Genomic DNA, 17931 nt, shown 5'->3' on the forward strand with positions numbered 1-17931 from the left:
AGCTGAATAATAATGGACAAAATGGACATTTGTGTCTTCTCCCTGATTTTAATAGGAATGACTATAGCTTTTTGCTGTTTAGTATCGTGTTTGTTGTTAATTTCATTACTCTTAATATTTATCATCTTTAAGTAATTTTCTTCTAATCCTGTTTTACATAAGATGTTTACTTGGATTGACTTTTGAATTTTCTCAAATGCCTTCCCAGAATTTATTGATATAATCATGAGGTTTTATCTTTTAATTTGTTGAGTTAATGAATGTCAATACATATCATGATATTGAGCTGTTTTTTTGTGGATTTAAATGAGACTAAGCAGTCAAATTCTAAATCTAACAGAGACATACTTTAAAATTTTATTTTCTCTTCCATGCATGTGAGAGAAAAGAAAACATACCAATGATCCTCTTCTGGCTTTGTAAAAAACACTCACATGTATTTATATTTTTCTGAAAATGCTATGCCAACTTAAATATCATATCAGGGCAACACATTATTAAGTAAAACAACCAGTCAGAATTACATATACTCCTTAGAAACTCAAGACTATATTCACAAGAGATAGCAGCGATCTATAGAGTACAGACTCCTTTTTAGAAATAACATTTGCAAAGACATTTATATGCTGAAGAATATTATTTGCTTTTCTATATCTGTATGTTGCCAAGGCTTATTTTGTGAGCAGTTAGAAGTGCCTGTAGTTTCAAGACTAAGCCCTGGAAAGTTGAAAATCTAAGTTAAGGAAAGGCAAAGGATGAAATTTATTAGTAACAAATGGATATGAGGTATATATATTACATATAATATATATATTCAGCACCTATACTTACATTTCTAGAATAAACTTTATTTAGTCATGGCTTTTCATTGTCAGAATATTTTACTGGTTTTAATCTACTAGTATTTTATTTAGTATTTTGTACCTATATTCATAAGTATTTACTTTAAAATGTTTAAAACAATCTGCAATTATATTATATATATTGTGCAATATGATGAGTTTCCTGTGAATCACTATCACAATAAAAATAGAGAACATTTTCATTACTTGTGGTTCTTCATAGCATCCTTTTTCCTCTTTCTGCCTCTGGATCCTGGCAACAGCTGATTTGATTTTTTTGTTACTTGGAATTTTCAAATTTTATATAAATAGTCCCTCCTTTTCTTTCTCTTTCCCTCTCTGTTACTCACTCTCCCTCTTTCCCTCCCTCCTTCACTCACTCTCCTTCCTCAGGTATATATACCTGATGTGTTTAGGTATATATACCTGATGTGTTCAACATATTGAAAGATGATTTGAGCAATTGGGGAAAGGGTTTGGGGATGAATTAGTGACCAGAACATAAAAACTAAATAAATGAAACTTAAAAAAGAAGGTAACCTTAGAGAATAAAAACATCTGTGAGGCAAAATAAGAGATTAATATCAATAAGGTGTTAACACTGATGGTTTTGATTTATTGGAAGTTTGGGTATATGGCAAGGATACTTGTATGTGTAATGAGGGGATGGGTGAAAAAGAGAAAATTGTTTTTCCTGAAAAGTCAGTAAGTAGCAATATAAAAATGTTCTTTTGAGACACATTAGGAAAAATACCAAAATAAATAGCAGAAATATTGACAAGTGGTTCCCTCTGGGGAGTAGGAAATAAGAGAGGTAAGGAGACAAATTATTTATAATTTTCAGAAATCCTTTAGATTTGTCTGATTTGTTAAACTGGGTGCATGATTGAGTGTTATAAAAATAAAACTAAGAAAAGAAAAAAGGATATAAAATTTCAGAATATTAATAAGTAAGCATTCCATTTCTATTATGTCAATTTCCAAATATTTTATAAAATGGAGGTGTATTAATGCCTTATTCTTCTTTAATTTTAATATCAACTGCCTTTAGATCTTTGAACGTGATAGTTTTCTCATTCTTTCAAGAAATTTAAAAGTCTTACTGAGAACTGGTACCAATACCTCAGTTGCCAATGGCATTCCCAGGAACAGGTACTTTACCATTTAGAGCAATTTTACCTTTTTATCACATTATAATGGGATTTCATAGGAACATGTTAAATTTGTTACCATTATGCTACTCGATGGTGTCATATGCCTATCATAGTCCTCTTACTTAGTCTTTTCCTTCATCCAAGTTGGCAGGAAATTATTAAGCAATGCTTTCAGTGGTCCACGGTGACATCAAATTTACTTGATAAAGTTTCAACCAAATATTGAAATTGAGGGAATTTTACCACTGGTGAGAGTTGCTCCACTGTTAAAATAGTAGTTTGGCTTTTGCTTACCAAAATATATTGTGTCCATGTGAAAGTCCTTTTTTGTAGGAGAGTAACCAGATTTCTTATCTCAAATTATTTAAACTTACTGAACAAATTCTGAGACTTCAGTTAATTTCCAATTTCTGGATTCAAAATCAGGAATGATTTACCTTACTATACCTCTTCTCCAGAGTGTAACATTTATAGACCAAACCAGTCAAATATACTTCATCAAAATAAACATGTATTATATAATCATAAATCTTTATAAGCAAATTTTTTATCCAAAAGAATTTTTATATAACAAATTTGCACAATTGTAGTATTCTATCTTTTGTAAGCTATGTTATTTTTTCTAGCAAGTTTCTTCTACTATCTGAAAGTAGAGTGTTCCTATGAAATCTTTCATAAACCTAAATGACATAAAGCAAAGAAGCAACTACTATTAATTTATGTGGAAAAGTTTTTGAGCATTCCCAGACCCAAAATACAACCTCTCCTAGACTTTTCTAATACCTTAGGACACATCTTGGTAACAGATTCACAAAATAAATTGAGATAAAGCACATATGCTCACAGACACAGTTTAAAGCTATGGCAGCTTGATGCTGAGATGCTGAGTGTAGTTCCCAGAGAAGGTGCTTGGTGGTGCCACTCTTGATGCTTGAGGCATGTGCTGCCTCTGTAATGGCCAGCTACAAAACAATCACTCAACTCTATTTTCACTTGTTGCCTTTTTTTGTAAAAGCAAAATCCTTTTTACATTTCTTTTGCTTGGTGAAAACAGGTACTAATGTAGGTCTTTTATAAAAGTGGCACACATCAACTTTCAAAAGTATGGGACACCTGTATCTGGGAATTTCTAACAGTCACATTTGTGTCATTAGATGAAATCTGGTACATGATTCTAGGAGTTCTGTGCTCAGATTATGGAAATGATAGCTTTGGCCTATCAGTAGTATATGGAAATGATACATATAGGGATGAATCACCAATATGGTAGTGAGCTGGAGTCCTTTTAGTGCAGAATCAAAAGCCATTTAATTTCTTTCATTTTTCACACTAATGACCAATACTAGGCAACATTCCTCATAAATTAACTTGGTGGTCTAATAAATATTTACTTGCTTTTAGGAATGGTTGTGGTTTTTGGGATGCCAGTTAGGATGTAGGCCATAACAATTGTGGCTTACACGATACAAAATTTGTCTTTCATAAAATCTGTCCAAGTTTAAGCAACCCAGGACTGATTCAATGGCTTTATGTTATCTTAGAGCCTAACAAGCCTCTTTGCTTTTATGAGAGACCTTTCTATCTTGTTACTCTGCTATCCTTAACCTGTGGCTTCTACCTCATGTTCTAAGATGGCTGATCCAAAACCTGCCATTGAGTACATTTTCCAATCAGTAGGAAGGTGAGAAAAAAAAAATAGTAGTATTTGCCTTACTTTTAAGGCTTCATATCACTTCTGCTGTCATTCCTTTGTTCAGATTCTAATCTAGCCTGCTGTGGGGGCTCGGAATATAGTGTGAATTGGATTGCTATGTGCTGGGCTCCAAATTTTATTACTATAGAAAAAGAGGAAAAGAAGATATTAAGGAGCAACAGGCAGTCTCTGTCACAGAGGGTTTTAAGGCTGTTTTGAAATATTATAGTAGTATTAAGCTTAGTCCATCAGGCCAAATGTGAATTCTACTTTGTTTCATACTGCTCTCAGTTCCACAATGGTCCTTCTGTGTTCTCATTTATATACTGAGGAAATTGAAATTCAAATTAAACTAAAGCTAAAGCTAAGATGTTATGCTTAGATTTTGCCAATGGGAGGCACTTAGACTGGATTAAAAGATACAAAGAAAGTAAAAGTCATTTGCTTCTGGTAATAACTCTTGCACTGTCAGCAGTGAATACAGGTTTCTTTCATCTCAAAGGTTGTAGCAGCTTTCTTAACTTAGGGTAATATGACCAATCTTTCCATGTATTCATAACCAGTTCTCTCTATTATATCTTTCTTTGCTTCAAGTATCTTTTGCTTCAAGAGCTATTGATATAGTTGGCTACCTCACCTCATTCCTTGTCGTAATTTCAAGGGAGAGTGCTATGAAATGAATTGTGTCCCCCTAAAATTCATATTTTGAAACTCTAGCCCCCAGTGTGATGGTATTTGGAGAGGGGACCTTTGGGAGTTAATTAGGGTTAGATGACACCATAAGGGTGAAGCCTTCATGATGGGATTAGTGGTTTTTTTTAAGAATAGAGACTTCCTCCCCGCATCATATGAAGATACAGTGAGAAGGTGGCCATCTGCAAGCTAGGAAGGAACTGAATACCTGGTAACTTGATCTTGACTTCCAGCCTCCTGAACTGTGAGAAATAAATATCTTGCTTAAGCCACCAGTGTATGTTATTTTGTTATAGCAGCCTGAACAGACTAATATAGAGAGTGAAACAAAAGAAAACAAACAAAATAACATTAAGAAAAATTCATTTGTTGTGATGAGCACTGGGTGTTATATGTAAGTGATGAATCACTAAATTCTACTTCTGAAACTGATACTACACTATATGTTAACTAACTTGAATTTAAATAAAATCTTGCAAGAAAAAACAAGGAAAAATTATGTATTTAAAAACCTCATTTTCTTATTGATCAGCTTTACTGCCATCTTATTTCACCAACTGAGCATAAACTATAGTATTTCAACAATCCTACCTGGCACTAAAATTGAGAATTTTTTACCTTGACATGTTTGTTCTAGACTCTGTTCTACATTTTTCTCTTGCTTCATTTATTTTTACTGAATTTATGTCATTCTATTGATAGCCTTCATTCTTTTGAAATCAACCACATACTCCACAGATTTTTCTATTCTGTACATTCCATTAAATGGAATCATATAATATATGACTGGCTTCTTTCATTTAGCATAACGTTTTCAAGGTACATCCTGTGTAGCATGTATGTGTACTTCATTCTTTTTTTATTAATGAGTAATATTCCATTGTATGGATATACTGCATTTCATTTATCCATTCATCAGTTGATGGATATTTGAGTTGTTTGTACTTTTTGGCTATTCTGAATAATGCTGCTATGAACATTTGTATTGAAGTTTTGGGTGCATTTATTTTTCATTGCTCTTAGTTATATACCCAGTAGCAGAATCACTGGGTCATAGGTAACTCTATATTTCACACTTTGAGGACCTGCCAAGCTATTTTCCAAAGATTTTATACATGATTTTATATTCCCACCAGCAAAGTATTAGACCTCCAATTTCTCCACATCTTTGCCAGCATGTGATGGCATCTATCTTTTTTATTATAGTCATCCTAGTGGCTATACAATTGTATCCCGTTGTGGATGTGATTTACTAATGCTGTTGAGCATGTCATCATGTGCTTATTGCTCATTTGTATATATTCTTTGGATAAGTGACTATTAAGATCCTTTGCCCATTTTTATTATTGAGTTGTGAGAGTCATTTATATACTCTGGATATAAATTCCTTATCAGATATATGACTTGTATGACTTGCAAATATTTTCTCCCATTCTGTGGGTTGTCTTTTTACTTTCTTGATAGTATCCTTTAAAGCATAACAGTTTTTAGTTCTCACAAAGTTCAGTTTATCTTTTTAATTTTGTTGCTTGTGCTTTTGATGTCAGATTTAATTGCCTAATCCCAGTTCACTAAGATTTAAGCATACGTTTTCTTCTAAGATCTTTATAGTTTTGGCTCTTGCATTTAGGTCTGTAATCTATTTTGAGTTAATATTGGAATAAAGTAAGTAAAGGGTTCAACTTAATTCTTTTACATGTGGGTATCAGTTGTTGCAGCACCATTTGTTGAAAGACTATTCTTTCATTCATTGTTGAATTGTCTTGGAACCCTGATTAAAAATAAATTGACTAAAAATGTGAGGAGTTATTTATGGAATCTCAGTTCTGTTCCACTGATCTGTCTGTCCTTATGCTAGTATCTCATTGCTCAATTACTGTAGATTTGTGTAAGTTTTGAAAACAGAAAATGTGAATCCTCCAACTTTCTTCTTCAAGATCTTTTTGGTATTCTGGATCATTGAATATCCATAGGAATCTTAGGATCAATTTGTTGAACTTTGCAAAAAATGTCAGATGGGATTTTGATAGGGATGGCATTGACTCTGGAGATGAATTTGGGGAGTATTGTCACTTTGTCAATATTAAGTCTTTTAATCCATGATATGGGATGGCTTTCCTTTTATTTGTCTTTAATTTTTTTCAACAATGTTTTGTAGTTATAGCATGTAAGTTTTGCACTTCTCTTCATTTTATTCCTGAGTACTTTATTCATTTGGATGCTATTATAAATGAAATTGTTTTCTTAATTTCATTTTTGGATAGTACATTACTAGTATATAGAAATATTTTATTTGTGCAACTAATTTTGAAAACTTACTGAACTCCTTTATTCTAATAATTTTTCATGGGCAGCTTTAACAAAATTGGCTCTGAACCCAGGGCCAAGGCTAGCAGGGTTGGAGTGGGCAAATCCCCAGGAGAACTCATGGGCATGGCATACTGCTAGCAGGTTAGTTAGCAATGGTCTATGCAGCCTTTCCTCTGGCAGATGACCCTGTGTTTATGCTGGGGTGGGGGTGGGGGATGCTGGGGGGAGGAAAATGATGCCTGCCAGCTCCCTCATTTTCAGAGAAGTAATCTAACACACTCTGAGATCAGCATGAACAGATCTGTCTTCTGTTTGCCCCTTGTGTTGTGTTAATTGCCATTTTTATGTTGCTTCTTTGCCTCTTCTGTCTTTTTAAGGGCAGCAACCCAGCTATCACTTGCCCTCCTGGCTAGCCCAGTGCTGAGTCAGCTGACTTTTAAAGCTCAAGGCTCCAGGGGAATTCATCCCCTGTGATTTTCAAAGCCAAACATGAGGATTAGTACCCGCCCCCTACTGTGGTGCTCCCTGGTGCTAGGGCCCATTTCTCTTCCCTGAGTGCACAGCTCCTGCCCTCCTGCAGGCAGCCTCCTTCTGCCTTTCTGTCCTTGCTAACCATTCAGAGATGCAGCTTCTTTTCTATTTTTAGTTGTAGAATTTGTTCTGACTTTATTCAGATCATAAGGGTTTATTTACTTGGATGTGGATGATATCTAGGTGTAAACATGAGATGGTGTGAGCTCAAGGTCTTCCTACTCTACTATCTTCCCAAGCTCCTTCTAGAATCCCCTTTCCCTGACCTATGTGGGTCCTCTATTTCTTTGAAAAGTTATATTTCATGTTGAAATTAATTCCTGTATATTATTGGATATCCTTATGTTAGTTTTATCATCTTTATGATATTATCAACTCTATATTTTTTCTTTTTTTCCATTGTGTGACTATGAAAGCTTTCAAACATACAGAGGAATTGAAAAAGTTATATTGTGAACATTCATGTATACACACACCTAACATACATTCTCACCACCTAGATTTGACAGTTACCATTTTGCTATATTTGCTTTATCATATATGTCTATCCATCTGTCTAACCATATTACTTCTTTGGATGCCTTTCGAATTAAATTGCAGGTGTCAGTACACTTTACCTCTTAAAACCTCAGTGTGCATATCATTAACTAGAGTTAAATATTTGTTAATAATACTTTTTTCTTTTTTTGACATTCAGTTTACATACAGAGAAATCATAAACTTTATTGTACAATTTGATGAGTTTTGACCAATGTATACACTTGTGTAATCCAAACTTCTATCAAAATATAGAATATTACCTTGACTCAATAAAGTTCCCTCATACCCTCATTCAGTGAGTTCTCCTCAAGTCAATCACTGCTCTGATTTTTTTTAACCATAGATTAGTTTTGCTTGTTCAAATTTTAATATAAATATAATCATACTATATGCACCGTTTTGTGTATTGCTGCTTTTATTTAGCATAATGTTTTTGAGAATCATCCATGTTGTTGCATCTGTTACTAGTTTTTATCTTTTACTGTTGAGTAGTAGTTTATTGTAGGAGTATACCACATTTTTGTTTTTTGATTCTCTTGTTGGACACTAGCACTTTTTCCAGGTTGTTATGTATAAAGCTATTAGGGACATACTTACACAAATTATGTGGCCATATGCTCTTATTTTCTTGGATACATAAATAGGAGTGGAATATAGGTCATAGGACAGATAGTGCTTGTGTCATTTTACACTCCTACCAACATACGGTAATTTTTTTTTTAATTAAAATACTTATTTTAGTCATTATGGTAGTTGGATAGTGGTATCTTGTGATTTTAATTTTTATTTTCCTGGTGATTATTTTTACTATCTGCTCTCTTTCAGACAGTTCGGCATGGTTTTCCTTATCAGCCCACAGCATTAGCCTTTGATCCAGTTCAGAAAATCTTGGCTATTGGGACAAGAACAGGTGCTATACGAATGTATCCTTAACTTTTGGTTAAGTATTTGTTGTATTAATACCAATTACTTTTCCTTAAATATTCAGGTAAGTGAAATATGACCAAATAAAGTTGATTTATTTTGAAATGAATGATTGTGAAAACCCACAATGTCCAGTTTATTGGCATATTTTTAATGTCTGTGAGAGAACTATTAATGTCCTATCTTGAATTTTTGATATTGGTAATATTTGTTCCCCCCCCCCCTCTCTTTTTGATCAGTTGTATTGATTTTCACAAGAAACAATTTTTGGCTTCAGAGCTTTCTTATATTGTTTTCCTAACTTGAGTTTTATTGATTCCTGCTTAGATCTTTTTTTTTTTTCTTCTGCTTAACTTTGAGTTAATTTGATCTTTTTTTTTTTTTCTATTTTTTAAGGTGGAAACTGAAGTTATTGATTTGAGAACTTCTTTTCTAATACATGTCTGTAGTGCTATAAATTTCCTCTCAAATTATGCTTTAGTGCCATTCCATTTTAATTGAATTTTTTTATTTTGATACTTAGGTTGTTGCTTCCATGAGATACAGATTTAATTGTAGTTGCAGGAAATAATACAGAAAAACCCCATGTACTCTTCATTCAATTTCCCCCAAAAGTAATGTCCTACAAAATTATGGTGTAATATCACAACCAAGATACTGACATTGATATTCTCAAAGTACAGAGTGTTTCAGTTACCACCAAGATTCCTCACATTCCCCCCTTATAACCACATCCTCTCCTTCCAATTCTCCCACCCCATCCCTGATTTCTATCACTAATTTGTTTTTCACTGTAGTAATTTGGCCATGTCAGGAATGTTATATAAATGAAATCATACAGTATGTAACCTTTTGGGATTTGCTTTTTTCTTCTCTGAAGATTCATCCAAGTTGTTGTAAGTATCAGTATTTTTTTTTTAATTGTTGGGCAATATTCCATGGTATGGAAGTACCACAGTGTGTTTAGCCATTCACTTACTGAAGGACATCTGGGTTTCCAGTTGGTGGCTATTATGATTAAAGCAGTTATAAACATTTATGTATGTGTTTTTCTGTGAACATGTTTTCATTTCTCTGCCCAGAAGTGCAGTTAGAGGGACTCTATGGTAGTTCAAAATTTAGTTTTATAAGAATATCCCAAACTGTTTCCCAGAGGGATTGTAACATTTTACATTTTGTATCTTCACATCATTATTAGCGCATCTTGTTCTTTTTTTTTTTTTAAGCCATTCTGATAATTTTGTAGTGATATCTCATTGTGGTATTCTTATGTATTCTAGATACTACTCTTTTGTCAAATTATTTCTTCTAGTCTATAGCTTGACATTTGACCCTCTTTACAGGATTTTTCAGAGTCCAGTTTATCATTTTTTCTTTATTGATTGTGCTTTTGGTATCACTCCTTAGAACTCTTTGCCTAACCCTGGATCTTAATTTTTAAATTTTTTTTTCTAAAAATTATATAGTTATACATTTCGTATTTAAGTACAGTTCTATTTTGAGTTAAATTTTTATTTGTATTGTCTTTGGTTCTGGTATTGGGGTATTATTAGCTTCATAAAATGAACTGAGAAGTGTTTCTTCTTCTGTTTTCTGGGAGAGATTGAGTAAAATTGGGGTTAATTCTTTAAATGTTTGGTATTATTCTCTAGTGAAAATACCTAGGCTTGGAGATTATTTTGAGAGATTTTGTATTACAAATTCAATGTATTTAGTAGTTATAGGACTCTTTTGGTTTTCTATTTTATCTTAGTTGAATGTTGGTTATGTTTAGTCAGTCTTGCTAGTAGTTTTTAAATTGTATTGATTTCTTTTTTGAGGAACTAGCTGTTTGATTTCCTCCATTTTCTTTGTTTTCAATTTTTTCTGGCTTATTATTTTTATTTAATAAATCATCATTATTATTTCTTCCTTCACTTTTCTTTGAGCTTACTTTGCTCCTTTTTTCTAGTTTCTTGAAGTCAGAACTTAGATTATTGATTTGATATTCTTCCTCTTTTCTAAGGTATGCATTTAGTGTAATTCTCAGCACTGCTTTAACTGAATCCTGCAAATTTTGATATGTGTGTTTTCATTTTAATTGAATTATATGTAGTTTTAAAAATTGTCTCTGAGGGGTGCCTGGGTGGCTCAGTCGGTTAAAGTGTCCAACTCTTGATTTCAGCTCAGGTCATGATCTCATGCTTTTGTGGATTTGAGCCCTGCTTTGGGCTCTGTGCACTGACCATGTGGAGCCTCCTTGGGATTCTACCTCTCTCTCCAACCTTCCCTAGCTTGTGCTTTCTTTGTCTCTCTTAAAATAAATAAACTTAAAAAAAATTGCCTTTGACATATCTTGAGACCATGAATTACTTAGAAGTGTTTTAATTAATTGGGAAGTGTTTGGAAATTTTGTCTTTCTGTTATTGATTTGATTCCACTGTGGTAAACACACACACACACACACACACACACACACACACACACACACACATACACATATAGTATAATTTCAGTTCTTTTAAGTTTGCTAAGGTTTGTTTTATGGTCTTGGGTATGGTCTTTCTTGGGGCATGCTCTATGGACTCTGGAAAAACATGTGCATTCTTGTTGAGTGGAATGTTCTATATTTGTCAACTAGATATTGTTGACAAATATAGACAAAAAGATATTGTTGGTTGATTGTGTTGTTGAGTTCTATATCCTTGCTTATTTTCTGTTTGATGATTCTATCAAATCCCAAGAGAAGAGTGTATTAAGATCTCCAACTATAATTTTGGATAAATTTATCTCCTTTTCCAGTTCTATTAGGTTTTGCTTTCTGTATTTTTGAGGCTCTTTGGTTTGGTATGCACACATTTAGACTTCTTGTCTTCTTCCTGGATTGATTCTTTTATCATTATGTAATGTCTTTATTGGTCTCCAATAATTTTCTTTGCTCTGAAATTTACTTTGTCTCATATTAATATGGTCACTCCTGCTTTTTAAAAAAATCTAATATTTGCATATTCTATTTCCATCCTTTTGTTTTGAACTTAAATATGTCATTGTACTTGAAGTAGTTTATTTGTAGATAGCATATTGTTAGGTCATTTTCTTTTTTCCTTTAATTGAGCTATACTTGACATTAGTTTTAGGTGTGCAAAATATTGATTCAATATTTATATATCTTGTCAAATGATCTCTACAATAAGTCTAGTTGATATGAATCACCACACACAGTTGCAAAAATGTTTTTCTTGTGATAACTTTAAAAATTTCTCTTAGTAACTTTCAAATACACAATTTATTAACTATAGTCACAATGATGTACACTATATTCCCTAGGTCTTACTTATTTTATAAGTAGAAATTTGACCTTTGACAACCTTCACTGATTCCACCCAACTCCTACAACCCAACCCCTACCTCCAACAACTGCCAGTCTTTTCTCCATATCTGTGAGTTTGGTGTTTTTTGTTTTTTGTTGTTTTCTTTTGTTTTGTTTGTATTTAAGGGATATCATACGGTACTTGTCTGAAATATTACTCAGTGTACTGCCTTTCATGTCAATTCATGTTATTGCAAATGGCAAGATTTCTTTCTTTTTTATGGCTGAATGATATTCCAGAGTGTGTATGTTTGTGTGTGTATGTATTTTCTTTTAATCTATTCATCCATAGCAGACACTTAGGTTGTTTCCACATCTTCTTTATTATAAATATTCCTGCAGTGAACATGGAGTGCATACATCTTTCAAGTTAGTGTTTTGTTTCCTTTGGATAAATACCCAGAAGTGGAATTTCTGGACCATATGGAAATTCTATTTTTAATCCTTGGAAGAACTCCATACTGTTTTCCATAGTGGCTGTGCTAATATACAGGCCCACCAACAGTGTACAAGGGCCCCCTTTTCTCCATATCCTCACTAACACTTGTTATTTCCTGTCTTTTTGGTAATAGCCATTCTGATAGGTGTAAGATGATATCTCGTTGTGGTTCTGATTTGCATTTATTTGATAATTAGTGATGTACCAGTTAGCCATCTGTAGATCTTTTGAAAATATCTATTCAGATCCTCTGATTCCATTTTTTAATCTAATGTGTTTTTGTTTGTTTATTTTACTATTGAGTTGTATGAGTTCTTTATATATTTTGGATATTGATATGTGATTTGTAGATATTTACTCCCATTTGGTAGATAGCTTTTTATTTTGTTGATGGTTTCCTTTGTTGAACAGAAGCTTTTTAGTTTGATGTAGTCCTACTTGTTTAGTTTTGCTTTGGCATCATATCCAAAAAAATCATTGCCAAGAATGATGTCCAGGAGCTTACTGCCTTTGATTTCTTCTAGGACTTTTATAGTTTCAGGTCTTATATTCAACTCTAACCATTTTGAGTTAATTTTTGTGTATACTCTAAGATAGTGGTCCAGTTTTATTCTTTTGCCTATGGCTATCCAGTTTTCCCAGCACCATTTATTGAAGAGACTGTATTTTCCCCCATTGAGTAGTCTTGGTTCTCTTATCAAATATTAGTTGACCGTGTATGCATGGGTTTATTTATGCACTCCTGGTTCTGTTTCACTGGTCTGTATGTCTGTTTTTATGCGAATACCATAATGTTTTGATTATTGTAGCTTCATAATAAGTTTGAAATCAGGAAGTGAGATTCCTCTAGCTTTTTTTTTTTTTTGACCAAGATTACTTTGGCTATTTGACATATTTCGTGGTTTCATACAAATTTTAGGATTGTTTGTTCTATTTTTGTGAAAGATGCCGTTGGGATTTTTATAGAGATTACATTGAATCTGTATATTGTTTTGGGTAGTATGGATTTTTAAAAAAAAAATGTTAATTCTTCTTATCCATGAGCATGGAATATCTTTACATTAATTTGTGCCTTCTTCAGTTTCTTTATCAATATCTTGTGGTTTTCAGTGTCCAGGTCTTTCACGTCCTTGGTTAAATTTATCCCTAGGTATTTTATTCTTTTTGATGGAATTGTAAATGGATTGTTTTCTTAATTTCTCTTTCTGATAATTCATTATTTGTATATAGAAATGCAACTGATTTTCATATATTGATTTTGTAGGATCATTTTATTTTCAATCTACCATGTCAGTCTACTTCACTTAATTGATATATTAAGGTAATATACTATCAGGTAATTATATGTTGGGGCTTAATTCTGCCAATTTATTTACTTGTTTTCTGCTTGTTTCCTCTCTTTTTTGTTCCTTTTTGTCTTTTCTTATTTTCCTGGGAGTTATTTTGAACTTTTTAAATAACTCAATCTTGAATTATTTATATTGTTTTGAGTATATTGCTTTGTAGAGTTTTCTTAGTAGTTGCTCTTGGTATTACAACAAACATACATAAATTATCACGGTCTACTGGTATCAACATTTTTTCACTTCGAGGGAAACTGCAGCCTTACTTTCATTTAGGCCCCTATGCCCTCTCTACTTTTATAGTATAGTTATTCTATATATTTTCTGTAAATGTCTTGAGCAGAATCATATCAGATGGTGCTATAATTTTTGCTTCAACCATCAAATGTGACTTAAGAAACTCATAAGAAGTAGGGGCGCCTGGGTGGCTCAGTCAGTTAAGTGTCCAACTTCAGCACAGTTCATGATCTCATGAGTTCAGGCCCTGCGTCAGGCTCTGTGCTGACAGCTCAGCCTGCTTTGGATTCTGTGTCATCTTCTCTCTCTCTGCCCCTCCCCTACTCATGCTCTGTCTCCATCTGTCTCAAAAATAAATAAACATTAAAAATTAAAAAAAAGAAACTCATAAGAAGTCAAATAATATACTGTATTTACCCAAAATTTTACCCATTCTTATGTCCTTTCTGAAGTTCCAAGACTTCTTTTACCAGGGTTTTTAAGGTGAAAATAGGGGATTTTGATTTGAGAACTTTCATTTCCTTTTGGTTAGAGAACCTTCTTTAGACTTTTTTAAAGGGTAGATTTGGAAACAAATTGTCTTAGTTTTTCTTTATCTGAGAATATATTTATTCTTTTTTTTTTTTAATTTTTTTTTTAACGTTTATTTATTTTTGAGACAGGGAGAGACAGAGCATGAACGGGGGAGGGTCAGAGAGAGGGAGACACAGAATCGGAAGCAGGCTCCAGGCTCTGAGCTGTCAGCACAGAGCCGACGTGGGGCTCGAACTCACGGACCGCGAGATCGTGACCTGAGCTGAAGTCGGACCCTCAACCGACTGAGCCACCCAGGCGCCCCTATTCTTTATTCCTCAAGGATATTTTTGCTGTATATACACAGTTGATAGTTATTTTATTACTTGAAAAATGTTGTACCACTTTCTTCTGGCCTCTGTAGGTTCAGATGAGAAATCTACTGTCATTCAAATTCATGTTCATTCATAATGCTTTGTGTCTGGCTGCTTTCCAGAGCTTTTCCCCTTAGTTTTCAGAAGTTTAATTATGATGTTTCTTGACATGGATATTTCTGGGCTTATCTTATTTGGTGTTTGCTCCACTTTCCAAATATGTAGATTTAAGTATTTCACTAAATTTGGGAAGTTTCCAGCCATTATTTCTTATAAAAGTTTTTCAATCCCACTGTCTTTCTTCTCTCTTTCTGGGACTCCAGTTATATGAATGGTAGATCTTTGTTCTTGTCCCCTAAGACTGTTTATTGTGCTTCCCTAATCTAGTCTCTTCCTTCTTTTGTTCAGATTGGGTAAATTTTATTGATCTCTCCCCAAGTACACTGATTTTTATACTTTGTCATCTCCACTCTACTATTGAACCTATCCAATTTTATCTTGGTTATTATATTCTTCAGTTCTATGATTTTATTTCCTTTTAGGAATTTCTATTTGCTGATCTTTATTTTCATTTGTTTCAAGAAGATTCATAATTCCTTATTGAAGGATTTCTGTGATGGCTGTTGAAAATCATTTTCAGATAATTATGGCATCTGATTCATTTTGATTTTGGCATGTATTGATTATTGTTTCTCATTCAAATGTCATTATCTTGGTTCTTAGTATGATGAGTGATTTTCAATTGTTTCCTGAATATTTTGGGTATTATATTAGGAAATTTGGATGCTACTAATAACTTTTTTTAAACCACTAAGTCCTCCCATTGAAGTGTAGCTTGAGGGCCAGGTGGGTGTGTATATTCAAATTTTGTGGTGAGCCATGTCAACACCTCCTCCCCGCCAGCAAAAGTGGGTACTGACTCATACCACCTCATTTTCTGATGTGTGGGGATGGAAGTTCATCTTCCTGTGGGGGCCCAGTGACATCAGGAGAGATAGGAAGCATGGTATCAATCACTCCTTGAACTGCCTTGTTCTAACTCACTAATGTGAGTAGAGGTTCAGCTCCTAGTAGGATCCTTTGACACAGTATGTGTGCTGACTAGACCTGATTTGCCCACCTTGTTCAGTGTTATGGCCTATTGCTCATTGTCAGGTGGATGTGGATATTCAACTTCCTAATGATTTCCCTGCTGACGTGGAAAACTAGTGGTGTATGTGTGAAGCCTTACGTGTGTGTGAAGTTCCACCTTGTACCATCTCATTCAATCTTGTTGTCTCTGGACTTCACTGATGCTACCTTGGTAGTAGAATTAGAACGCCTCTTTTATGCTAGGAAGGGGATGTAGGACCAAGTGCTCATTCAAACTCACTAATACCATCCCATCAGGTTGGAGTGTTCCCACCTGCCTCCATTAGTCTGGAGATGGCAGGTCAGCATCCTGCTTAATGCACTAATACCACCTGACAGTGAAACAGAGTGCTACCTGCTTCTGCCAGGCAGGGGATAGGTGATTAACTCCCTGCTTGTGTCCCTAACCACTCTCTGCTGAACAAATTGGAGTGTGCTCTCTGAAGGGTGGGGTTAGGATAAGTGGAAGATCAGTTCCCTAGTCAACCCTTTTGAACTATGTGGAGTCCGGGAGAGGAGAGTTTTTCCTTGTTGTTTGCTACTATAACGTGGGTGATGCCAAAATTTGTTTTTAGGATATCCTGTCTTCTCAGTCCTTTGGCTGGGAAAATTGCCTTTTCATGGAGTTTTTGGTTTTGTTTCTGTTTTCCTTTTTCTACCAGTTGATGGTTCTGGATTGGAGACTTCTGTGGTGCATTGTCCAGGATATATGAGACACAATAAGGAAACCCAAGGAAATCACTGCTGTGTCACTCTCCTGAGTTGCTTTGCCATTCCTCCTCCTTTCTATCTTTTAGAATTTTCCTCTGCTTTTTTGGAATGTTATATTCAGGGGTTTTTTTGTTTGTTTTTTTTTTTTTTTTTTTTTTTTTAGGTTGTAAGAGGCAGAAACTGGGAGGAATGGAGCTACTTCATATTGGCAGATTTGGAATTCTTCACTCTCAAATTTAATATGTTGTGTTTTCATTTCATTCTGTTTCTTTATTTTTAAAACAATTCTACTAAACTTTTATTTTTATTTATTTTTTATGAAAGTAATTTTATTTAAGTTTTAGTTCACATACAGTGAAATATTGGTTTCAGGAGTAGAATTCAGTGATTCATCACTTACATACAACACCCAGTGCTCATCATAAAAAGTGCATTTTTAATACCCATTACCCATCTAGCTCCTTCAACCCCCAGTTTGTTCTCTATCATTAAGAGTCTCTTGTGGTTTGTTTCCCTCCCTCCTCTTTTATTTTCCCTCTTCCCATATGTTTATTTTGTTTCTTAAATTCCACACATGAGTGAAATCGTATGGTATTTGTCTTTCTCTGATTGACTTATTTCATTTAGCATAATACAGTCTAGCTCCATCCATGTGGTTGCAAATGGCAAGGTTTCATTCTTTTGATGGCTGAGCAATATTCCATTGTACATTTATAGTACATCTTTTTTTAAAAATACTTTGTTTCTTTTAATACTTTGTTTAGAGAACAAGAAGGGGAAAAGTGGAGAGAGAAAGAGGGGAACAGAAGGTCTGAAGTGAGCTCTGTGCTGATAGCAGAGAACCTGGTGTGGGGCTCGAACTCATGAAGTGTGAGATCATACCCTGAGCTGAGTCAGATACTTAACTGACTGAGCCACGCAGGTGCCTCTTTACCATATTTTTTTTAGCCATTCATCAGTCGATGGACATTTGGGCTCTCTTCATAGTTTGACTATTGTTGATAAGGCTGCTATAAACATCGGGGTGCATGTACCCCTTTGAATCAGTATTTTTGTATCCTTTGGGTGAATACCTAGTATTGCAGTTGCTGGATTAGAGGGTAGTTCTATTTTTTTTTTTTTTTGAGGGAACTCCATATGCTCTCCA

At 34.0% G+C, this 17931-nt stretch overlaps 1 protein-coding gene across 9 annotated transcripts in view; it reads left to right on the plus strand.

Moving 5' to 3' along the window:
* Positions 1-17931, plus strand: part of STXBP5L (syntaxin binding protein 5L) — a 377555-nt gene that overhangs the window by 39793 nt on the left and 319831 nt on the right. For all 9 annotated transcript variants that reach the window (XM_045502185.1, XM_045502187.1, XM_045502190.1 and 6 more), the window contains exon 3: positions 8589-8686. In XM_045502185.1, the coding sequence (XP_045358141.1) occupies positions 8589-8686 (98 nt within the window). The remainder of the gene's footprint in view (positions 1-8588; positions 8687-17931) is intronic.

The sequence above is a fragment of the Leopardus geoffroyi genome, chromosome C2, assembly GCF_018350155.1.
Source record: "Leopardus geoffroyi isolate Oge1 chromosome C2, O.geoffroyi_Oge1_pat1.0, whole genome shotgun sequence".
NCBI lineage: Eukaryota > Metazoa > Chordata > Mammalia > Carnivora > Felidae > Leopardus > Leopardus geoffroyi.